At 40.5% G+C, this 26080-nt stretch overlaps 1 protein-coding gene across 1 annotated transcript in view; it reads right to left on the bottom strand.

The window, feature by feature from the left end:
- Positions 1-13513: 13513 nt before the first annotated feature.
- The window catches only part of SNAP91 (synaptosome associated protein 91), a 68442-nt gene continuing 55875 nt past the window's right edge, over positions 13514-26080 (bottom strand). The window contains exons 22-29 of the mRNA XM_064651124.1: positions 25662-25799; positions 24224-24373; positions 23033-23063; positions 21732-21843; positions 18628-18711; positions 18453-18557; positions 16208-16308; positions 13514-14943 (exon numbers count right to left, since the gene is read on the bottom strand). Coding sequence (XP_064507194.1) covers positions 16216-16308; positions 18453-18557; positions 18628-18711; positions 21732-21843; positions 23033-23063; positions 24224-24373; positions 25662-25799 — 713 coding nt within the window. The 3' untranslated portion in view covers positions 13514-14943; positions 16208-16215. The remainder of the gene's footprint in view (positions 14944-16207; positions 16309-18452; positions 18558-18627; positions 18712-21731; positions 21844-23032; positions 23064-24223; positions 24374-25661; positions 25800-26080) is intronic.

Genomic DNA, 26080 nt, shown 5'->3' with positions numbered 1-26080 from the left:
CATGGTTGTCTGTGCGGGACACTGATGCATTCCAGAGTTGTGGTGAGTTACATGGTGAAAGAAAAACCAGCTGCTGGTTGTCTCTCCCATCATCTCCCCACAGCAACAGGACTTATTGTGCTACCAAACTCTTTGGTGAGTTTGGGCTCAGATCTGGTCTTCTTAAATGGTGGACATCAACATAGGCTTCCAAGGACATGGCCACTGACATTTTAGGTTTTATACATTTTTCCCTATGTCTACATGGAGGATGTATGATGCCATTTTTAATAACAGTGAGTTGAAACAATAAGCTCTAGTAATCAAACTCTGCATCACATTTTCCTCTCATTTACAATGCTCAGCCTTGAAGGGAAATTTGACCTATTGTATATGTATTTACTTGTTATAGGGCACTAGACAAAAAGCATTTATGATATGTGAATTTCTTTCTGAAAGAAAGAAATAAAAAGGAATAGTCAAAATTGAAAGTACTTTTGTCAGTGTTCACTTTAGATGTGATACTTTCTTGTAAATTAACCTGTTACAATAGTGATCTGTGAGTCAATAATCCTGTTTATTCAACTGATGTGCTTGCATCCTTCACTTCTTGAAATTGATTTTCCTTACCAGTTAGGACTAAATAAAATCAGGCATCTCTGTGAAAACAGTGTTCACATGCTTTAAAAAAAAAACAACAAAACCAGCTGCCACTAATTGTATTTCATTATTTCATATCAGCTCTGCCCCCAACCAATACTCTACTAATTTATCATCAGGTTAATGAAGCACCTGCTCTTGATTTTCTTTTTTGTATTAGAAAATTTGCATACAGACCACTTCTGAACTAGACGATGGTGGAATAAAATCCTGGCTATCCCTGCTTCATTAATTTATGGACTTGATGCTGCTGCTCCTCACAGGGATGGCTGGGAAATGTGTACCTCAGTCCTACAAGCAACAACCTCCATTGATTCCCTATTCACTTCTGGGTGTTGCTTCAGACTATTTTCCTTAGTCTTCAAAGCACTTTACATCAGGCATGCACACAGCTGAGGGACGGAGGCAACTGGAGAATCTGTGCCCTGCTCCACTGCAGAGACCTTGGAGGAAACTCAGCTGGAGTGAGCACAGATCCCCTCCTCCCAATATCATCATCACTGATGTGCAGGCTCAGACATCCCTTGTTCTGCGAATCTCATGATGTGCCTCTCCCACTACACACATCACACCCTTCCATCCCATCCCAAACTCTCTCCGGCAAAAGAAGCTCCTTGATTGAGCAGGACAGTGGCAGCCAGGAACCCAGGCAGGAGCTGCACCAGTGGGGGGGCTTCCTGAAGCTCTCACCTCAGCTCCCCTTGCTCCAGTCTCTTATTCAGTGCCTTGATTGACCAGAGCATCTTCACAGTCCTACTGTGCCCACATTTCCTTGGAGTCCTGCCCTTTGGAGCAAGTCTATTTTCTGTCTCTGTACAACCATTTTTAATGCACTGTTTGCAACCTCACCTCATTCTTTCCCGCCTGTCTTGGGTTCTCCCTGTTGCTAATTCCACTTCTTAATTTTCTTAATTGTTCCCATTTTGGAGTTTCACCTCATTTTCTACTTTAACAACAACCATCTAAATTAAATTAAATAAAATAATGCCCTACCACTGATATACAATAGGGAACTTGGGTTGCTGTTTAAGAGAAGCCACTTCGAAGTGCTATTAAGGTAACAGCTGCAAACAGAAAATGGAAGGCAAAATCACTGAAAGCAAACCAATGTTCAGAGCTCTAAAACAACACAACAAATCTGGAGCTAGCCTTGGGAGATGCTTTCATAAGCTCTGAGTCAATGTAAACACAGGCTGCCAGCTGAAGGAAAAATCTTGTGACATCCTTACAAAACAGCTCTGGGCTGCCCTCACAGCTCCTCCTGCCACAGATGCTGACTGAGGGAGAGGTCACAGGCTCTAGACCCCAGCAGCAAGCACAGGGTTTAATCTCCTAGACACATCCTACTCTTCAGGGGAAACTGTTAATTTCACTGATTTAAATGACTGCAAAAATAGGAATGATTTGATGCTATTAATAAAGTTAGAGTAACTGGGCTGTAAATGGCTCCCATTGCAAGATCCACTGGAATAGCAGTTTCAAGGAAAAAGCGAACAACTCCTAACTGAGATTTGCCTGTGTGGGATCCACAGCTGCTCAACACCTGGAGAAATCTGGTGGAAACTTTCTCAGAAGCTGGCTGTGGGTGAGGTTTATTACACCTGTTATTTAAGCCTGCTGCTAAGGCAATGTCTCGTTGCAGCAGCACAGCCATCTAGTGCTAATCCAAGCACAAAGCCTGGAAAAGACATAGATGTTTCCCATACGTCTTATCTGCATCATTTCTTTACATACCATTTGCAAAAGAGAACATCACAACTCTACAGAATGGGTAAAGTCTTCGTATTCCAGTATGTACAATTCCCTTGCCTTGTCTGCCCACACTTCACCCCCAATGCGATTAAACAGCATAAACTTAAAACACTATAAATATCGGAAAAAACTCAGGAAATGTCATGCTTCTTTATATCCCTATTCTAGCCCTTTTTAAAACACTCAAGGTGGAGCCAGGGCTGTAATTAAAGCCTTTTTGCCGAACCCATGCTGGCCCTTGTGTGCTCATCTCTTGCCACAGCAGTCAGAGCCTGCATACAGAGCCAAAACTACATGGTCCTGGGACAGAAGGGCAAAGCCATCTACTTTTCAAGGCCACAATGCAGTTTTCTTTTTTAATTTGGCAAAGACTAAGCTTCCAGGTAAGTGTTTTTAGACACACAGAGAGTCACATTTGTAGATCCAGAAGCCAGCTCCCTTCTCCTCATTTAAAAAGAAACTTTTTGTAAATTTTTAGGCTTGTCTGGCAACATCCCTGTGGATCCAGCTCCTGATAGAGACATGATAAAGATACATTTCAGAGATACAAAACTGGTGGGAAACAAGATTGCATATGAAGCAGACAATTGCTAAAGTTACTGCAAGACTCACAACCATTCTTAAAAAGATTTGACATGATTTTTTTCTATTACTTTTTGACTATGTGCATGGAAAGAATTTGCTTTGCTTTGTTTTGTTTTTATTTTAGTGAGATGCCAATGCCATTCTCCTCTTAGCAGAAGGCTTTTTAGGCAGGTCCACCAATGACAGTAGTAGGATTTCAGCAAGTAGTGTTACCTGGCCTGCAGTAATCCAAAGGCAGTAGTGATGGTGATGATGATCAACCTTCTACTGATAACATTTTCTTTGGAAGAAAAACTACAATCCAGATATTATGGCCATTAACATCCACAACATTTTCCATGAGAGCAGAGCAGTTCAGATCTGTGTCCTGCCTCTCACCATTGCCCCTTCCCCATATTCATGGCATTGTTCTTTTCCTTGCACAGGTTTCTTTTCCTTGCTAGCTGTGCCACATTCACACGCCATGAATGTGGTGCAACTATCAAGGAAAACAAACCTGTGCTCTGGATCTAAGAGGCACCTAAAACTCTTCCTTCTGCTATTTCTGGCTACTTGCATCATTATACTTGGAGATACCCTAGATGGGCACATTCATCACCCTGCAAGTGAGGACCTTGCCGCTGACCCCCACTTGCACAGCTGGGCATCTCACACAAAATGCACAGCTCCATATGCTTTTGTGGCAGGGGCAACATCAAGCTTGCAATCCAGAGAAACAATATGTGCATAGGAGTACAGTTGTAAATGGAACTCAGTGTCTGAAGAGGAGCTAATGATACTGTTACAGTGTGTGAGACCCTGATCTTGTGCCCACACACTGCACCGTCTCCTCCCTCACCTCTCCCATCACCCACCCTGCAGAGACCTGCAGCTACTTCTTGTTTCTGCTTGTCCTGCCAGGCACCTGAACAAGCCACATGTGGGAGAAACAGGCTGTGAGGCTCCTGCATTCAAAGGTCTGACGCGGGATGGGTAGTCCCATCTCCTCCAGAGCTGCTTTGCCTTGCTGTCTTTGCAGTATGATGAATTCTCCCAGGACAATTCCCCATGCACACAAGAAACATAAGCAGCTGAAAAGCAGGACATGGAGAGACATTCAGCCCACAGCCTCCCTCTTCCTCCCCAGATTTCTTCCTTTTCTGAAAATATTTAGCAGTGTACTGTGTCCCACTTTGGATGCTGCACTTCATGGGAGTTGGGGACCAGCTGAAGACAGTGTGGAGAATATCAAGATTGAATAAATATCTAGAAAACTTGGCTACAAGGAAAGTTTGAAGGCAGAGGACATAAGCCAAAAGAATGACCGTGATAACTGTCCAAACACCATCATTGCTGCTGCAAAGAACAAAGAGACAGAAGAACTAACAGCTCAATGTGCAGCAAGGAGGGATCAGGTAACAGAGCAAAAAAACCCAGCAGCTCTCTCAGGGTAAAGGTGGTGATGTTCTGCAGTGGTGTTTGGAAAGGCTGTGGTTTGATGTTGGTCTTTGAGAAAAATCTGTTTAGTATTAAGCAATTTTGGTTTTAAAGCAGGGGAATAGAGTAGATACATGTGATTTCTATCTTATCATCCTGCCCAGCAGTCTTAAAGTGGAAACTTCACATGCTCTGAATGCATTGCCTTTGCAGTGGAGTGCAGAAAGGCTATGTTAGTCTTGTTTGTCTTCAGCAGAAAGCCAAATTTTAAGTGAAACAGTATGCATAGTTATACTTTTATATTGGCAATAAAATGCTTTGGCCAAAAGAACGGTATTGTATTTCACACTAGAGCCTGTCTCAGGAAAGCATAGATTGAATCAGCTTAGCTCTTTGATTTGACCAGGGGAAAATTATTTCAGTTGCGCCTCTATCTCTAACAGATCTATCGAAATACTGGACTTACCAGCCACTGTAAGTTCAGTCTCAAATGGCAAAGCCTGGCTGGCAAGCTGAACTCTGCTACTAGAAAAATAATATTCTCTAAGCCTGCCAGCTATTTTAAAGGTCATTAAATGAGACAAGCACATCCATAACAGGCTCTTCACGCAAACTGTGCTGATCTGGATGGTAAACAGTTCATACATGAGACTAGCTACTTAATTTTAAGATTTTGAGACCAATCACTTGCAATACTACATTTGTGTAAAGGATTTTACTTAAAATGTATGCGAGGCCTACGTGTGTGTTAGCCTCAAAGGGGTACAGCAAAGACAACATTGTGGGCTTGAGATGGGGGATTTTCCTTGCTAATGATATCTGTCTGTGGGATACAGCATGGCATAGGTGTCACTGCAGCTTCCAGGGCTTGCAACTCTTGCAGTTTTCTGTTTCTCTAAAATATGCATTTGAATGAAATATAGATGATTTGCCCATTTCTCAGTGCATATTCTTCATCCAAAGAGTGATGGGGGTTCTTAGTGATATGTTCGCAAATTCTTTGAGGTATTTCTAAAAGCCGTCAAAAGCACAAACCACCTAAATCCAGCCTTCAACATCTGTTCCGAAAAAAAAAAAAGCTGAAAAATCCACATGACAGGCTAAATGACACAGTAGGATTAGAGTCAATCTTGATGATCAGTCATGAAGCCAAATGTCTAAAGAAACAAAATATTTTAATAGACACATAAGCTACTTTATTACACTAAATGCTTTTCAGGATCCTGAAATCCCAGGGAAATCAATCCTGGATACAAAATACTATATTTTGGGTGGATAGAACAGTGTAACATTTTTCCAATTACATTTATTTGCACTGATTACATATGTGCAAGACATATACATCTAACCTAATATTACATGTTAGTAATAATCAAAAATGTAATCCGTCAAGCTATGTTTAAAAACCTTCAGAAAACAAATCTTCACTTAGGAACCACAAGATGCACCTTTTTGAGATAACTGAAAACACTGGTGAAACCAGGTAAGCTTCAGGATACATGGAAACAAGTATTAGCTGTCCTCCAGTAACACGGTTAAAGAGCTGCTCATGAGAAATAGGTTTGTTTTAGCAGTATCTCAGACTAAACAGTGTGTGGAGAGCTACAGACATGCACACATGTTAGTTTCAAAATTACTACTTACAATCCTAAAAATAGCTCAGCATTTAAACAGAAAAATCTGCTTACTGTCACTATGTAATTTTTTTATGTTAATTTGGAAAAGAACAGCATTTTTGTATGGTTTCTGTTCATAAATGCGAATCATCTCTCTTGTCTTTACAAGGACTATGGTAATAAGGTGTTTTCATCTGTATATCTTGGATTTTAAAATATAAAGTTCAAAAGAGAAAAAAAAATTACCAAAATAACTACCCTAATTTAGTTTCACATAAGTTTAGGAAGATGCTTAAAAACAGCCCATTCATGAACCCAGATATACTGCTGGGTAATGTGTATGCAAACGGAGTTAATGGACCTTTTATGTCCACTGAAAATTAACTACAGTATATTGAATGCTGCCTTGCCTCTCTCCCTGTCTGGGCCTTGACCATGCCTTAAAGACTAAAACATTTCAGCCATTCTATAGCCATCACAGGTGGTCAAATATTTTGAGAGAGAAGCAAATTTCCAGCATGATTTGCCTTGGAGCCAAAGGTCCTATAAGCAAATTCTACACAACCAGATCTTGAAGAAAATATAATGAGGTAAGGAGCTGGATTTCCATCAATACCATTTCTGAAATGACAGCTCACTATTGAGTGACAGGAAAGTGTTTCAGGCACACTGCTGCAAAGGTTCACAAAGCAAACTTCAATGCTGGTGGCACAGTATCCGGACAGCAAGGAAAGTCACTAGCTCCCTGAAAACTTGTTTTATGTATTTGTTTATGTATTTAATTATACACATTTATTTGTATATTTAAATATATATTTTAATTCAGGACAGCTCACATTCTGCAAAGAGTGGGGCTGAGAAAGGCTGGTGTGTCTGTGCTCTGTCGCCTGAGCAGCAGGGATGCTAGACAGATGCTAGGTACTGCCATGATGAGGTAGAAGTGAGCTGGGAAGTGGTGATTTCTCTACACTGCTGGAAACCTCTTTTTCCAAGCACAAAGGGAATGGTGTGCTCTATCCCAAAGGCATGTTCACAGAAATAGATCCTAAAATTTAGTTCTCCTGTAAATGTGGAAGGACCAAAATCTCAAAATGGCTTCAGCCCTGTGAACAATAGAAGACAGTTTGTACAAATGGAGATTCAAAGATGCTCTAATACCTAAGCCAGAACTTGTTTATAGAGTGTGCTGTTTCAGTGTTATTATTTTTCCCCCTTTCTTACTTTGTTAGTCTGCTAAACTTAGTTTTTCCATATTTCAAAAGAGAAGTGAAGTATTCTCCTCTTTGATTTTTTTCAAAATGAATTGGCTGGAGCCGGTGTGGGATTATTCCAGTAAGGAAGAATCATTAAAACCTCTCTTGGTTGATCACTCCAGACTGACAGGAGGTAATAACAGACACATCATAGACACATAAAGCATAATCTTATAATTAACTTCAGAATTTAACTTGTCCTATCCTTGTATCTGAGTAAAAACTTCCTTTTATTTATACATAGACACACTCAGAGTATGAAATGCTGTTTCTTTCAAAGCTTAGTGTCTGCCTGCTCTTGTACAAAATGTGTGTGCTGACACTTAATACCTGCGCCGCAGGCCTGTAGCAGCTAACAAGCTGAGAGCATAAGGCTACCCCATCCCTGGGGTCACTTTGTACCTGCAATGTTCCACTGCCCTCTCCCTCCCTCAATTACAGACAACCCACAGCCCAAAGAACAAGAACACACCATCTATCCCTCACACCCTTCCCTAGTGCTTCCATTCTGGCCCACATCTCTTTCCCCTCCTTAGTGAAATACTATCCCCCCTCCCACACAATCAACCTCTTTCCAGGCCTGGTAGGCAAAAGTGCAGACTATGGGAAGGCAATGTTCTTAAGAGGTCCTGGGAGGATCCCTCCTACCCTGTGTGACCAAGATCTGACCAGTCCCTGCATAGTTATTATTGATAACAACTAACCTGTCTCCAGCTACCAGTTTAAGTCTCAAAGATTGATTCAGTTTTTGCAGCATGTGCCTCAAAGCACCTGCTGGTGTGCTTAGTGTTATGAAATCTCTGCTTCCAACAGGCTGGGAGACTGCTTTGGCAAGACCCTTAAAAAAGATGGCTACTTGAGGTTTTTATGATAGTATGTAAACTGAGAAATCTCTTCCACCATAATAAGCTGTGTTTAAAAAAATATGGCTAAGACTTCACTATGTTCAATCATGAACATTTGGGTGTAGGTGTTTTACAGTGCTGTGTAGGGTGGACATTCACCAGACCTTTCACAGGTTCCTCTACATTATCAGAGAAGAGACTTGCTCTCCTTAGTCCTCATAGTGGATGTCACACCCATATACAGGTTTCTTGACTTGCTTCAGTTTCTGCTTCTGGTCTACCACCTTTGCTAACTCCCAAAGGCAACTATTCTTACACCTTTAATTGCATGCAGAGATGTCTTGGGCAATGGAACAAGCTTTGGGCCTTTGCTACCCGCATAATTTGCAGAGTTTAATTAAGGGAAAGGGAAGAGGTGGTGAAGGTTTAGGATCCGAGATCTGGAACAGAAAAAACAGAAGTGATGTCTGCTTTAAAATATGTATAGCCTCTCTCCTTCTGTAATCCCATCTCTGAAATTCTTATTTCACCCCCTCATTACCACTCAGCGTCTGCCACTTCCCACACTGCTCACAGCACCAGCAATATATAATATATGGAAAAAAAATTTTTCTCTTTTAATACCATTTCTGATATATTTCATGTTCCAGAAGATCTGAATCACTAACTCAGCCTATTATTTTTGTGTCACTGCCACTACTTGTACCACAGCAAGTTTCAGTTGGCTTGTCTAGGCATTAAGAATCATTGGTGGGTTTTTTTCTGCCCCATGCAGAGTTAGATGCCTGAGCATGCAGCTCTTATTCTGGGGTGAGAGATGGGGAGGAAGGGGCAGGAGCAAAGACTCATAGCAGAAAGACAAAACAATGTCAGCTGTAGCTACAGGACAACTCATGAACTAGATGTTGTCTCCCACCACTAAGCAGTATCTCATAATACCAAAGTCTCAAACACATTTACAAAGCAAATGTTCCTTTTCTACCCTCTCCCCCCCCCACAACATAGGTTTTGCTCTTGACTTTCCTGCTTGATTTTTAAGGCAAGTCTCTAACCTTTGCAGCTGCCTTACTAAACCCTAAGAATGAAAGTTTGGGTAGCAGCCCGATTGTGCTACCAGCTTGAAATGCTAAGTGGTTCCCAGGATCTTAGGAAACAACAAAAATATAGTTTTCACCATAGAGGAAACAACAGTTTCACCTGAGGAAACAACAGTATCAGTCCAGAAGCCCTCAACTCAAGCTATAGCACATTTACAGCTAAACATTTCAAATAAAGCCAATTAAAATAAATGACAAACCAACAGAGCAGTAGGAGGCAATGCTAATTTCAAACAGTCAAAAAACCGAGTCAGTTCCACAGAATGAGTTGGGGTTTTTGTTCAAACCTCTGCAGTAAAATGATTTCATGTTCTCCAGGTATTTACAACTCCCTAGGGCACTCATGTCTTAAGGGGGAGCTATAAAAGTCTCACGTGGGCAGAGGTGCCAGCTTCTAAAGAAGCCAGCACACAAGACAGCAAGCACTTGGGTAAGGGACGTACCAGCTGTCTGAAATCTGTCCTCCCATCGTGAAAATGCAGGGGAAGGAGACATTTTTTTTCTTCCACAGATGAGAGCTCTACTCCCCACCCACTCTTCCCTATAGCTTGTATTGAAAAGTAGTTAGTCATAGCAGGACACAGATGCATTCATGTCTGGATGATGAAACTCAGATGATAAAACAAGAACATGTTCTTGTCTACAGGCCAGGAGATGATCACGTCTTTTCCTCACAAGCCAGATTTTATAATTCCTTTGTGCCAAGGAGAGCAAGTGACTTTTGTTTAGCCTTACTCAGCATACTGAGAAAATACACTGGTTCTACTTCCCACAGTGATCAAGCTTACAGATGTTCTTCCACCAAGTTTCCTTTCTGTCCAGGCTTCTATTTCTTCACAGGATACCGAATGACAAACATACACACACACACACGCACACGCACACACACACACACAGAGCTGTTGGCCATGAGATCTACAGAAGACTAAGAAAAATGAGGACCAAAGGTTGTTGATATGGAAGAAGTTGATGCAGAAAGTTGGTTACTGTATAGCAGGGGCACGTACCTGGCCAGGAGAATGCCCTCATTCTGAGGTTTGGCCCTTTGAAACATGTGACATTACAAACATTCATCTGCAATTCAGTGAATAGTAGTTCATCATCTCTAATTTAAATGAGACACTACTGAACTGGTATAAATATATTTACCTGTTTGGTTATGATGCTCCTCTGAAAATGCTGTCCTCACTTTGAGAAGACATGTATAACACATTGGTAAGAAATCAAGTGTTCCTTGCATTTGGCAAACATAGCACATAGGCAGGGTGGACAAAACCACGGTGAACCATTCTGGGGGCGCAGGAAATGACCTTTTCCAGGTTTTCATGCTCAAATAGTGAGAAAACACAGCGATTTGCTGAGCCTTACCAATTTCAAAGACAGAAAACCCTAACACAACAGAGCACTCATCAAAAAGCTGAGGTATAAAATCAACCTTTCCAAGATCAAATTTAGTAGATTCAGAATACCAATGTACTAGCAAGTAAAAACACAAATGAATAACCAAAAAAACCTCTTAGACAGTGGAACTCCTCTACTAGTTGCATAACTTTGAAATGTCTTTGAAATCCAATTCAAGGTTCAAATCTTACCAGAGCATGATCGAGTCATTTCAGTATTTTCTTGTCTACGAAGCACTTTGAAGCAGCCCTTGGCATTCAGTACTGCTTCATCACATCATTTAGTTACTAAATCAAGGAGGTCTTTAGTTAGTCATCTCATACCAGAACAACTTTATTGCATTTAACTATATGAAAGGGTTTCTCCTCCTTCCATCCTGTCATAAGACAAACTGTAGCACAAGCAATTCCTGTAGGATTATAGTTATGCTGGCTCACAATTAGCTGTTGAATGATACCTCATAGGAAAGAAATCCGGACCAGTATTATGAACTTCCACTGTTTCAATATTACTCTAAGGAAATGAAGAGCTTTCATGAAGCCTCCTGAGGCTTCATTAAAGGTTAAACTAGAGAATTCTTCTCTCCCACTCCCCGTTTTACTGGTGGCTTTGTGCTCAGTCTGGCTTTGTATGGATCTCTCCTGTACTGCTTAAAGATCAGCAACTGCCAGGAACGGGAAAGCAGCCTGTGAGAAGAAAGGACTGTCATCAGTGTCACATCTTAGGATTGGGACTGTAAGGTGAACATACACTGGTGTTCTTCCCAAAAATGCCAAGGCAGTGGAAGATTTAAAAAAAAGGTTTATTTCAGATGCAAGGACCACTTTTATATAATGGTGCATGCATTGGGCCTCAGGGGCAAAAAGGCCCCTCTTCCTCCAAGGCTTTTTGTATCTTTTCTCTCTTCTCCTGCACTTTCTCTGGCCCAAGGAGGCCTTGTACACGTCTGCAAACATGTTATCTCTGTGCATACCAGAGAGCCAAGCTGAGAACTTTTCTTGCTATGCAGGGAACAGAGGGGGGGAAAGCACTGAAACTGCCTTTGAGAAAGAGCCATCACTTAGGCAGAAAGCCTTCCTAGCAAAATGAGTTCTAACTTCCCGTTACACATTCTTCTGGAAATGTATGTATTCCTACAAGGACTAATCACTCACAAAAGACGAGGAGGAAGAGCAAGAGGTATGTGGTATTTTCCAAAGCACTACACTTACCTATGCCAATCCTACACTTTTTGCCCTCTAAACACTGCTGCACTGTGCTTCTTGGCCAATGATGGGAAAGGGAGCTAGAGCAAGCCAGGACATGAGTGGTGTCTGGGAGGTGCAAAGGCAGCAGGCAAGAAGTGAGCCTCAAGGGCCCAGTGGAGCCCTGAAGCAGAGCTGTGCTCATGCTGCAGAGGACAAGAAGCAACCCCTGTGGTCCACCCTTGGAGTCACAGAATCACAGACTATGCCAATTGGAAGGGACCCACAAGGATCATTGAGTCCAACTCCTGGCCCTGCACAGGACCATCCCCAAGAGTCACACCATGTGCCCCAGAGTATTGTCCAAGAACTTCTTGAACTCTTGTCAGGCTTGGTGCTGTGACCACTGCCCTGGGGAACCTGTTCCAGCACCTAACCACTGGCTGGGTGAAAAACGTTTTGCTAATACCCAACCCAAACCTCCCAACACAATTTCAGGACATTCCCTTGGGTCCTGGCACTGGTCACCACAGAGAAGAGATCAGTGCCTGTCCCTCCACTTCCCTACACAAGGAAGTTGTAACTGCAATGAGATCTCCAAGAGTAGTGGTGAATGGTGCCACATCCAACTGGTAGCTGGTCACAAGTAGAGCTCCTCAGGGCTCAGTATTAGGGTCAGTCCTGTTTAATCTTTATCAATTATCTGGACAAGGGGATCGAGTGCTCCCTCAGTAATTTTGCAGATGACACCAAGTTGAGCAGGAGTATCAATCTGTTGGAGGGTAGAAAGGCAGAGGGATTAGGACAGGCTAGATGGACAGGCCAAAGTCAAAGGTTTGAGGCTCAATAAGGCCAAGTGCCAGGTCCTGCACTGGGGTCACAACAACCCTGTGCAGTGCTACGGGCTTGGAGAAGACTGCCTGAAAAGCTGGCCAGCAGAAAAGGACCTGAGAGTGTTGGTCAACAGCAGCTGAAGATGAGCCAGCAGTGTGCCCAGGTGGTCAAAAAGGCCAATGGCATCCTGGCTTGTATCACAAACAGTCTAGCCAGCAGGACCAGGGCAGAGATTGTCCTCCTGAACTTGGCACTGATGAGGGTGCACCTTGAGTGCTGTGTCCAGTTCTGGGCCCCTAACTATAAGAAGGACTATAAGCTGGAGCATGTCCAAAGAAGGGCAATGAAGCTGGTGAAGGGTCCAGAGTACAAGTCTTACGATGAGTGGCTGAAGGAGCTGGGGGGTGTTCAGCCTGGAGGCTTAGACCTTATTGCTCTATACAACTACCTGAAATAAGGTTCGAGCCAGGTGGGAGTCAGCCTCTTCTCCCAGGTAACAAGAGACAGGACCAGGGGAAATAGTCTCAAATTGTAGCAAGGGAGGTTTAGATTGGATATCAGTAAAAATTTCTTCATGGAAGGGGTGGTCAATCATTGGAACACACTGCCCAGGGAAGTGGTGGAGTCACCATCCCTGGAGGTGTTTAAAAGATGTGTAGATGTGCCACTTAGGAACATGGTTGAGTGGTGGACTTGACAGTGTTAGATTAACAGCTGGACTCCATGATCTCAGACATCTTTTCCAACCAAAATGATTCTATGATTCTATAAAAGTCATTACCATATGCAGCAGCCTCAGCAATCAGTGTCAGGACCTATACACATTTTTCCCCTTTCAAAGTACATTATTGTGCTCAACATCTCAATGATTATGAAACTGGCAACAAGATATTTACTTTGATCAAGGTGTTTATTGCATCTCAGAGGGCACACATGCACTGGGGTTTTTTGTTTTCTTTTTTTTTTCCTGTTTGGGATTTTTTTTTAAACTGAAATACAAAGAAAAGCCATTTTGAAATCAGCTTTTTATAGAACTTTCCCATTACAGTGTTATCCCCACAGCAAATTCAGATACAACCACTTTTAATGGTACCATACATTGATTAAATAGTTCATTTGAAAGACTTTAGGTGAATATCTTTCCAACCCAATATGCTTTTACAGAGAACTGCCAAGCCACTTGTAACACTGATCAACAGTGACCTCATTGAAGAGTCAAGATCTTACACCAAGCCATCAGCAGAAACAGTATGAGAACAAACAAAAATTAAAGAAACACAGTATGTACAGTAAAGGGCATGGATCTCTGGATCAGAATTAAATCTAATCACCAATAGTACAAAAGCTACTCACAGCGCATTCGGGGCAATGGAGAAAACACTAGCCTAAGGCATACACAGGTAAGCACTAAATTAAGAGATGTACATAAGAACTGAACAGAGATGAGTAACATCACTTGTAATGTTTTGACTACAGATATACCAAAAAGTGCTCTCGTATTTGAAATCCCTTAATGCCAGTACAACTATGGTTGCTTTTTCCCAACTACATGGAGAGAAACTGACCCTTTACTTATTTTCAGTGCATTTAGCAAGAACTGATGAGTATGTCAATTTTAAATGCAAAAACTCAAATAATTAAAATAGATTTAAAAATAAAACAGCAATAAATATGGTACTTTTCAGACATGATTTTTCATTCTTGATAAATCATTGAAAAAGTATTTGTTATGGAAGTTTTCCTTTATATTACTTTAAATTATCTTAACATATACAGTGCCACAAAAATAAAACATTTTTTTCACCACAATTGAGATTCCTGTGACTGGGGGGAAAAAAAGTATCCTGCACAATTTCTTAAGTATTTTCTTTACTATCTGGTATTATCACACTATGCTTTATAACAGATAAAGGAGAAATTGAGTCCTAGGGAAATTTTAGGTGTCCTCAAAAAGTTATATACATTGAAACCTTCAAAAACCACAGACATAGCTCCAAATGGCTCACCAAACAACAGCTGCATAATCTGCCCCCATGGGATAGGTTCAGAAAAGCACTAGAAGGCATCAGAAACATACATCCATTGTTTAAATTGTAAAACACAAATAACCCAAGTACACAAATTCCAAGAGAGAGTAGGGATAACAGCTAAGGTAGTACACATTCCTAATGTTCACTTTCACAGCTGTGCTACACGTTTCAGGAGGAAGAGAAAGTCTGAGTAAGCGCTAGGTTTGGTACTGGTGGCTCACTTTGAAACTCTGAGCATCCATTTGTAGACTCCAAACTCACGTTTTTAGCATCCAGTCAGAAAAACTGCAGCTGTGAATATAGAAAAGTATTAGATGAAAACTGGAGTACTGAGTTAGTAAAGCACATGCTAGAAAAGAACACCAAATCTGCTCATCTCTTCACACCTTCAAGGATTTGCTATCAGTTTTTAATGAAGAAGAGTCTTCCCACAGACAGTTACGAATCTCTCTACTATATATATTAGTTATCTCTCTACTATAAATACTAGTTGGAAGCAGTGAGTCCCAGGAATGAAGGTGCATCCCCACTCCTGGCCATCTCCACCAAGTGCCATGTACACCTTCCTGTGGCTGGAATTTGGAGAAAGGTGAAGTGGGACTGGGTGATGCCTGCTATGACCAGGCTAATTCCATCCACTGCTGCCAACTCCAGTGCAGAGGAGGTTTAGAATTAAGCTCTAGGAAGAAAGAAAAGTGACTCATGAAGAAGGCTTTAAAGTTATGTAATGGTTGTCCTCCACTCACCTGGCGAATTATCCTAGTCTTAATTATAAAATGCCTGCCTTACTTCTGCATTATTATTTTTTAATTGGCATAAGTGTTCAATTCAATTTGACATTTAACATCCTTCTCCAAAACCCCCACAGTAATATTTTGGTATTTTTCCCTTCCATTCTGCAGTACTGTTTTTTCGCTTCTCCTCCATTTTCTCTTTACATTTACTCCTCTGTTCTTCCCCACCATTGTTCTATACAGCCCTGCTCAGGACCTCATGCCTTAGCACTCATAAAAGCAATGCCTTGAAAAATTGTATGGCAGGGGAAAACATTAGCTGGCAGCAGTTAAAATATGCAAATAACCTTCCCTTCATGACCAGAACACGTAAGTTAGTTAGTTTTTCCTGTTTTGAAACCTTTACACCTGTTATACAAAATCTGTTTCAACACCCACAAGACTGGAATATGCCTCTTCAACACCATTTCCCCCCTCAGAATTTGCACCCTGTTATAATTCTATATATTTCAGTATTAATTTAGGAAAAAACCCAAACCTGAATCCTTAGATTTAATAGAAGCGAGGTAAAAATGGAAGTTACGAGTTGAAGATAATGTTTCCTGGCAGTCACTTTTGGCAAAAATGTAGTTAAAAGTCAAGCTTTCAGGTCAAAATTAAGAGTGTGGACAGAGATTTCAGTTTTCATTATCAGTGCATGTTTCTACATATCTCTGCAGCTACTATTTTATCAGTCATATTCAACCTACTGGCCTAAACAACATCTGTGTGCCAGACATGTACCACAGTGTGACATGCTTAAGCAGGCAGTCACAGAATACCTTATCGTTTACAAGAAATCCTTGATGTTAAGATCCGCTAATGGGTCCTTTGTTGGAGGTTTCTTGGGACTCTGAGTAGCAGGAGTTGGGCTTGGAGAAAGCTAACAGATGCCAGCCAGGAAGGCAGGAAAAAAACAAAGCAGACAAGAACACACAAGCGTTAGATAAACATAGACAGTTCTCACACAGGCACATGACAAGCATGCTAAATTCTCATTTTTCTGCAAGTTCAGCATGGTGCCACTTTACTCAAGCATTGTTTAGATTCCATCCGTACTACAGGGTTAACAATGTGTGGCAGGTTTAATGGATAAGGCTATAGACACTGTAGATCCTAATTGGCACAGCTTCAAATCACACTCTGCCTGTAAGACAGAATGACGTTAGGATCACCAATCCAGACAGAAGATAAGCAATTGTTAGATGTTTAACATCAAGGTGCAGAGTAAGCAGAGTACATGCTGCAGAGCACGACTGAAAATTCCAGCAACTGGCATTTAAGTACAAGTTATTCTACACTGGTGATGTAAATAAGAGTCCAAAGTGTAGTGAAAACATGACTAGATTATACAAGTTTCCTCCTTTGGCAGGTAAAAAGCATCAGTTATTCCATAGAAAATGTCAGTTTTCAAGTTCCATGCAACACTTCTTACTACGGTGATCAAATGATTCTCTTATCCTGTCTTCACTCCTCCCTATCCCTACCTTAACTCGGGGCACAAGAGGTATTTTGTATGTAGCCCTGGTATCTTGATGACTACTCCTCTAGAAAAATTGTCTATGTCCCATAATATTATTCTTGGTAAGTGCAGAGACAGTTTAAGGTGGGAGGAACAGCAAGACCAAGTACGTTCTTACTTGGAGCAGTTTCAAGATCTTACCATTTCCACATGGAAAACCCTGACAAGCTTCATTGGGAATGTAGTTCCCTACTTAAAAAGTGTGGTTTGCTACATGTTGGTTGCTTAATATTTGCAAAACAAGGGAGGTGACTTGGTTTCCAGGGTTACGAGTGAGATTTTTAGAGCTGAAGCATCAACTTCCATCTCCCACCTTACCTGAAAGACAAGATGGACTTCTGACTCACAAAGAAGCAAAATACTACAGCGAAGTCATTCCCTCCCTCTCCTCTGGATGGGTCCTTTTCTTTTCAGAGTTATTATAAACCAAACTCTACTTTGAAAAAATAGCCTGGAACAGGTATTATAGCTAATGCTGCATCGCCTACTGGCTAGGAGCTAAAAGCTTTGCATTACAGTGGGTACATAATGCTGCACTTCCAAATTTATGAGCATCCAGTTTAAAAAAATTCTTAGGAAACTATGGAAGGCAGCTGTTAATACTCACTTCAACAGGAGGGATGGCATGGCTCCACTACTCAACCTACTTCACCAATAATTACCCTGTTAGGTTTTTCCAGCATATTAAAGAAGGGCCTCATCCCCCTGGCAACCAGTAACTTGTGACACAATGTTTCCTGCTTATTTTTAATTAGTGTAGAATTAAAAATATGTTTGCTTTAGTTTTAGATGGCCAAACTTTTGTTCCCTCTATGTGGAAATATGTGAATGTCACAAAGTCAGATATAGTTTAAAAACAAGAAAAACTGAAGCAGTCATGGATCTCCCACTTAAAAAAGAGCACAGTGATCAAGATTATTCATTTGCATTCCTCTACCATAATGTAAGTTAGAAAAAAAACTCCATGGTATTTAAATCTGTGCATTGCTGTGAAAAGTGTGCACTCCAATGTTGCACACACTATGGTAATTCATATTTGAATGCAGTTGTTTTGCACTGAAAGATACCTAGCAAGCTACCAGCCTGAAACAAATAAAGTTTTATTTATTGAGAAAGAGCTGTCATGGAAGAACTGGAGATCTTAGCTTGTTCATAAATAGAAGGTTGGTTTCCTGAGGAGTCTCTTGTTGGGCTGGGAGGAAAGACGCCGAGTACAGCTCTAGTACATTATGATAGGCTGTGAACAGGATAGGAACACCCATCAACTCCACTTTGAGCTTTACCCAAACATCTCCCAGAACTTGAATTTAGCTAGCTGCTGGAGATTTTTCAAACCTGTTTCATTGGTCTCATACAAGGCAACTGGTTCATGTGATCTGCTGCAAGTTGGGCAGCTGATTTCTGTAAGACATCTCATTTACAGATCTACAGCTAGAGTTAAAGTGAGATAATGCATACACATAAGCTACTTTCTAGAGAAATGGAGAGCAATCAGTAATGCTTACCTGTACACCAGGGCCAGTGGCAGCTCCAAAGGGGGGCCTCATCATAGGCTGCCCGTACATCACTGGCTGTTGAGGCATCATGGGCATGCCTGCACCTGCTGGGGGCTGTAAATTAACATGGAGTCAGCAGGGTTCTGGATGGAGGAAGGAGAGCAGTGTAACAGATGAGACTCACCATCCCAAATGCTGCTCCTGGCTGTGGGACAGGTGGAGTACCTCCTGCAGCAGGAACAGCACTTGCTGGAGGCACACCTCCTGCCTAAAAAATAGATTAAAAAAAGTAAAACCAAGAATCTAACACCAACCATCTGGAAACCACACAGTCTCCAGCATTCTCAAAGCTGTTCTGGAAAGTAGGACTGTTATGCAGCACATATGTAACCTCAAAACCACAAGGCTTCAAAGAATGAGAGAGCTGAATGAGTCCTTATGCTGATGCTCAGCTTGCTTCTTCATAAGAAAGCAAGGGTGACAGACTTCATTCTCTTCATGAATAGTCCATTTACTGAATATAACACAAAACAGGACCCAGAAAATACACACTTTCCACTTCCTTCTACACTGTATAAGAAAGCATTCCAATTTCACAACAGCTAACACACTATAGCACTTATTGCAGCACTGTATTTTAGTAAAAAGTTAAGCAGATTGTAAAGCTAAGGCAAATAACTGCTACAATTAGTTTACAATGAAAAAAATCAATTACACACCAAGATTCATTTTAAGTTAAAGAGTAAGTTAAGCCACTTAAGCCACAATCAGAACCATTACATACTTTACTAAGGACAGTTTAGTTTATCTTGCTATGCTTTTCATTCCTATGCTTGACTTGCTATCGTTTTCATTCAAATAACACAAGGGATAAAAAAGCCTATCTTTCTCTAGAATTCAGGAAGAGGGAACTGTTAGTTTAGTAGTTCAACTGGATATAGAGCATAAGAGCATCTCTCAACAAGGCCACCCCACCCTACTTACCTAGCATGACCTGCACATCATCCCTTTTGACTCCCTTGTCTGTAACTTCCCATGCACAGAGTCTCCTTATGGCCTTGAAAGCATCCCAGTATTTACTTTTCACAGATATATATACAATCCAAATTATTAATAACTCTGAAGAGCGGCAGAAAGCATTCAAGGAAGGGATTTAAAAATGGCAGTAGGATTTCATTACTGCTATTGTATGGCCTAAGTATATTGGCACAATCTCTCAAGCTGTTACAGATACATGTGTGGTCATGCCTGTGCTTCCACATCCTTACCTCCTACCTTGAGTCAGTTATATCCCACTACACTTGGAGAGCAGCTAGCACACTTACAGTTCAAAGGACAGTGTGTCCTTGGAGAAATGCTGGAATTACTCACTGAACAGTTCACTTCTGTGAATGCTGCATTTAGTGCCCTTGGTTGATCCTTGCTTCTACACTAAAATACGCCAGTTTCTCAGGAAGCTGGAGACAAGTCAAGATAACCTGTCCCAGATCCATTAATCAAACACCCTACATTTTCTGGCTGAGAATTTATGAACCTCTATTTCAGTCTGAAAGTTTTCTGGGGAGAATTTCAATTAACAGCTATACTGTGCTAGCAGCGTCCGCAGACTAAAACAAACATCTGGACACTCAGGTATGAAAAGCAAGAAATAGAAACACACAGGTTCATGACATCAGATGCACTGATCTGACTATTCACAGGACTGCATTGTAGCTCAAAATTCAGTTAGGCAGATGCCAAGAAAATGTCCACACAAAATGAATGGGCTTTTGCCTCAAAGCACTAGGGTCACTCCAGGGAAGAGGCTTTTATGAAATTCTGTTGATTTTAATCCAGAAATTGAAACATCACAAGGAAGGGAATAAGTGATCAAAACCTAAGTAGTTCAACAGTGACACAAAGAAAAATTTAATTTTGGTCTCCACATTTATTTTTCCTGATGGTCTGGCTTTCTCTGGATTCAAAAAATACCTAAGTGTATGATTTTGAAGAAATATATATAACAAATGTTTAATGAAATGCTATCAAAACTATCCAGCTTCCCAGAAAGACTAGTTACTTATCAGATGGTAAAATCACTACAAGATCAGGCTGATCTTAAAGAAGTTTGAAAATTCAGGCAGTACAACTCATTAGATAGTTCACATCCAAGTAGAGCAAGGACTGTTTGAAGACATTATTTTCAAGCTTACAGCACAGAAATGGTTAATTACTACTACCATATCAACACATTGCCTGAGAATTGCCTGCTGTACAGAGAGTCCAAGAGGAGCTGTGTTAGGTAGTTTTAAGCCAGCAGTAATAACTGTAGTGCAGGTGAGGTGTTGTTAGTATCTTCATGTTTAGTACGTAAGTACAAAAAGAGACTAAAAAAATATGAATTTCACTTACATTGTATAGTATTGCCCAGCCTTTCTATTAAGAAAAAAAGTTGATGTTACAACTAACACATTCAGTGAAGTAAAGGAATTCTTTTTCCTTCCGTAAGGTTAAGGAACATGCTTAGAGTCATGTTAACACCTAGCTGTGGCAGTAAGAAACTGAAACCCCTTCAGAGTTCTTTCCTTCCTTTCCTAAGCCAACTTTTTTCAAATGGAGGCTGATTTATGCCTTGTGAGACTTTTGACAAGATCAGGTGTGACACCTCTTCATATTACTCTTGTAGCTCACTCATGATCAAGTGGCTCTTGTGCCAAAATCTAGACATTTAGCTTCACTCGATCCTCTTCTCTCAAAGTTAGTGCCTTCTGAATCTTTTTACAGGGTCATGGGTAATCTTAACTTTTCCAACAGACTGCTTTACCCTGCTAAATAAGCTACCCAATTCTAACCTAACATCAATCCCCTAATCAGTATGAATACTGTGTAGTATTTTGATCTACTTCATTCAGGAAAACTTTAAAAAAACCTGTTTATTTTCCCTCCTTCCAGTACTTCAGCTTTGGATCAATAGCATTTTCTTTTTGGGAAATCGACCTGGGCCTCATGCTGGCAAGACTTATACAGCTAATCACACACTTAGAAATGTCCATAGGTATTGAATGTACATGTAGAGCAACATCTTGATACATGTTAGTGTATTTTTCATTTACATGTACTCAATGATTTCTTTATGCCAGCTGTAAATCTGTTCTTAAAAAATGTGACTTGAAACATTCCTATAATTTATACAGAAGCTGTATAGTTTCTTTAGCTGAAGTAGACTGGAGCAGTGCCTATGTATGCTTGCAAAATCTCATGAAGTATCGATAGTTCAATACCAGTGTTACCTATGGATCAACTACCTACCAATGGAGCACCTGGGACACCACCAGTTGACCATGTTGCAGGTGCTACTTTTGGCTGCCAGTTGGCTCCTCCTGTTAACTTTTTCTCTCCAGCATTCCACTGAAGGTCTCCCCTAATAGAGAGGGAGACAGGCAGGCTATTATTTGCATACTCCCACAGTGAAAATGAAAACGGATTGCAGCATACATTAACATTAGACGTGCAGCTACATTAGCTTATGGTGTATGCAGTTATTAACAGAAAGATATACTTTTAGTGACACTCAGTTTCAAGGGTTGTTAGCAGTAGACATCAGTACACTCTATACTGAAGTCAGTTACGTGGTTATGGCCTTTGTGGTGAGAATTAAAGAGAAGTTTTACTTAGTATTGACTGAAGGTAACATTGCATATACCCTTGCAAAGTAGGAAGAGGGACTGCTACTGCCTATTCTACTGGGGCCAGGCAGTAGAGCTGCCTGCTAGATGTCTTTGAAAGGTGATTTCATTGCTGGAAATCTTGCTCAGACAGCTGAAGGAGGAAAGCATTCAGTTCTGAAAAAAGTTGACAGATACAAGAGAAACAAATCATTCATAGAATAAAAGGGCTGTTGCAAAACCAGGTTTTCTTAGAGACTGCTCTATCCAGAATAAAATACATAATTTGAACAAAGTAGACTGAAGGAAGTTATGTTTTTGGGGATAAACCTCTTGATGTGTTTATACATATCCCTCCTATCATCTCCACAGAGGCACAAAACATTTTGAAGTCTTGCATACAGAGGAAGACTCAGGATTAAGCAGCTAGACTAAGATGATATATTAAAAAAAATAAATGCAATGTTATACATATTTCTTTTTGCAAAAAGAAGCTTTTCACTGCATGGAATGAACTTCTTTTCTATTTTGTAAGTATTTTAATGCCTACACAATAACTACATCCAGCATCTGTAAAAATATAACAAATTATATCTTAGCCTAGATTACTGAGAGGAGCTATACAATTTATTATCTGGACAATTTGTTCACTATAAACTGTTTGGAAATCAGCCATTCAATATGAAGACAGTAATTTACAGGAAAAAAAATATTTCTCAGACTCAGATTAAAGACAGCAAGTTTAAAAGCTATGTCAGGAACATTTAACCTTAATTACTCACTGAATTCTTATCAAATAGACCACTTTCTCCAGAATTTTTCTGAACTGATTGGGAAGCAGGGGAACATAACCAATTCATTGTGTCTTAATAAACACTGAAATAGATGTAAGGCTATACAGTAGATTTGAAAACTTCCTTTTATTTTAAGCAACGTTGAACTTACTTTTTTGAAGTAGTACCAGAAATTCCAAGATCTGAAATTGAAACAAAAAAAGGAAATAAAAAAAGAAGTCATATGTTTAGTAAATTAAAGAATGTCCAAGTAACAGCTTACATTTCATTGCACGTGGGCTTAAAAAGAGTAAAAAAGTTTTGGCTATCTTCATTTAGGCAGCATCAGAGGACTGAGAGGACTGGCCACATCCACCCATTCTTCAGGACAAACATTTGAGAAATCCTGTACATGTCTTACACTTGGAGAAGGCATTTTTGCTTCACAAGCAAATCAAAGTAACAATATATTTAGGTCTACAAAACGCTAACTTATTTAAGAGCACCAAACTATTTACCATGAATGACAACACTAGTTTCTGTTCCTCGTTATACAAACGGAAATAAAAAGTTGATTTTCAAATACACATAAATCTGAACATTACCTATAAGTTTTGCACTGTTTTATCTGCTCTATCACACATGGAAATCCCAAGTAGTTTCCTTAATTATCCTTTGGAAGAAGTTTTAAACTAAATTTTAAAGAACACTTTTGTCATATGACCAGTACAAGTCCTGTAAGTCAGAGATTGCTCAGTTTGACTTTCTCCCCAAACTTGGATATACCAAATGACTTGCAGAAGATGTTTCAAGGGATTAAGAGTTCTGCTAACTTCTAAGCATAGTAGTTTTCCCCCACATCTAATGGACGTATATGTATCATAAGATCAGTTATATCTTTGCTGTGGTGTTCTTGAGTGCTGGTACACTCATCACTCCCCTGCTCCTCTTTCTTTCATTAAGCATGAAGCCAACTATTTGTGTCCACCAGCTTTGCTGCTTAAATTCCACGATGCTATCAGATACGTTGGACAATTTTCACATTTCCATCTATTACCCAGGAGCACATCCACTTAGGAGTCTGATGTCTCCCTGGAATGTATCTGAGACAGTCACACATTACAAATCATACCTACCAAACAGATGCCATTATTTGACTCAGATCCTGGGCACAAAGAAGGACAAGTCACAAACCCAGACTACCAGCTATCTGGATCACGCCTTATTCCTGTGAATAGCTTCCCCAGTTTCTCCAGCAAAACAGAAGGATACTGAAGCAAGCTAAAATATACAGGTATTTGACTCAATGGAAAAGTAACACAGCTGCATGCCACAGCACTTAAAAACAAAATTTGTCACTTACTGCCTACTAAGTTTGCAAGAGACGAATCAAGATCACTTCCAAGGCCTTTGCTTGCTGCTGAAGCAGTGACTGTTGCTGTTGCTGTAGGTGCTACAGGTTGACCAGAAGGAACCATAGTTGGCATAAGAAGATCACCTAAACCATCAAAAACTGAAAGTGAAAAGAAAGTTGGTTAGAAGAGCAGCTGTGGTAAGAAAAGCACTGCCTGCCACTTTGCTGTTGCTCCAACAAATATAGCACAGACAACCACATCACAGGTCTTACCAAAACACCATTTGACATTAAAAATAATGCCAGCAAGGGCATGCATGTCATTTTACTAGACACTGAATGTACAGTAATCCTGAAAAATCTATACCAATGAAAACTAATATGAGAAGACATGCCTAAAAGGACTATAATTGGAGCATTCAATCTACATAGATACAGCACCACTTCCACACTACACTATTTTTCCAACAACCATTCTTGGAGAGATGTCAGATGCACACATATTATGTCAGGAGATATTCATTTAAATGCTTTTAAAATGAACATCTTGCAGCAAACACCAGTCAGAATTACTGTGGCAAAGGCAGTCTTATACCTTGACATCTCACAGCAACAGGATTGGAAGTCTAAAGTTGTTACTATTCACTTGCAAGCAGCAGGGAATTGGGAAAACCTACTAACATGAGATCAGAAGGAACCAGAACCATCCACACTGACAGTGCTACCCTCCTTAGTCCAGTCATCTAACTCAGAAGTTCATTTTTTAGATTCCTTGAAGTGAAACTGCTTGGTATATCTCATGCCTGAGTTCTATCTTCTGATCTGTATTTGAGGTACATGCTAATGTTAAGTCAACAGGAAAGGGTAGCATGTGCACTGGCAAGCAACCAAATACCCAAGCAGCAGTACTACTTCCACCTTTTTTTCTTATACAGTTGCAGGACTCACCAATTTTAAGTTTGTAGCAAGGACCCAGCATGAAAAATATAGAACGGAAGAGATGCAAACAAAATGACAGCAGTGATAAAAGTTTAGGCTTATAATCAGGCAAAGAACGCTATGCCACTTTCTGTTGTGTGTACCCTCAGGTGCCATGCAAGCTCAAGAACACCTGCAGCAGCGGCAGCAAGATGACTTGCCTATATAAGTTACTTTCAGAATAGTGTTTTCCTTGCGTAATTCCTAATTCATGCTGTTAAGCACATGCAAGGATGATGTTCACACTAGTTTGATTTTACTGACATGGTAGTATAAAAAATGGGTACAGAGAGCCCTTGGGCACACACCAGCCTAAACACTGCCCTGAGGTTCTTCCAGTAGAGAGAGAGAGTTCACTGACTTTGCTTGTACTCAGATCCTAAATATGGTATCATTAACTCATCTAAACACATTAACACATTAACTAAAACATGTTAGAAAATTCACAAGAAGAAACCCTGTGGCTCACCTGATGCATCAAACGAACCGCCAGTTGTTGGAGCTGTTGTCCCAAAAGCTGCATCGAAGTTAGGCTGTAGTAAGCTGGTTTGAGCTGGAGTGACTGGGGATGGTGATGGAGAGGGTGCAATAAAAGAGCCTCCAAAGCCTTTAAAAAGTTACATAAGAGAGGTGTGGACATTAGAGTCAGTCGTATTAGGCTGTGTTTAATGAAAGCTCAATCTATAGAGGGCAGAATGATACAGATAATTCTTACTAGACCATTGTAAATAACTCGGTACTCCACAAGCATCCTTGGTATGCCAGGTATGACCATGGAAATGTAAAGACTTACTAAGAGTCACCAATAAAAACTTTGATGTTCCATACTTAGTTTTCTGCAGAGGCAGACCAGCAGCGGAGAGAACGCAATTCTTCCAGCTCTACGCG

Source organism: Pseudopipra pipra, chromosome 3, assembly GCF_036250125.1.
Source record: "Pseudopipra pipra isolate bDixPip1 chromosome 3, bDixPip1.hap1, whole genome shotgun sequence".
Lineage (NCBI taxonomy): Eukaryota > Metazoa > Chordata > Aves > Passeriformes > Pipridae > Pseudopipra > Pseudopipra pipra.
Note: the sequence above shows the minus strand (reverse complement) of the source record. Positions and strands in the feature narration are given on the sequence as shown.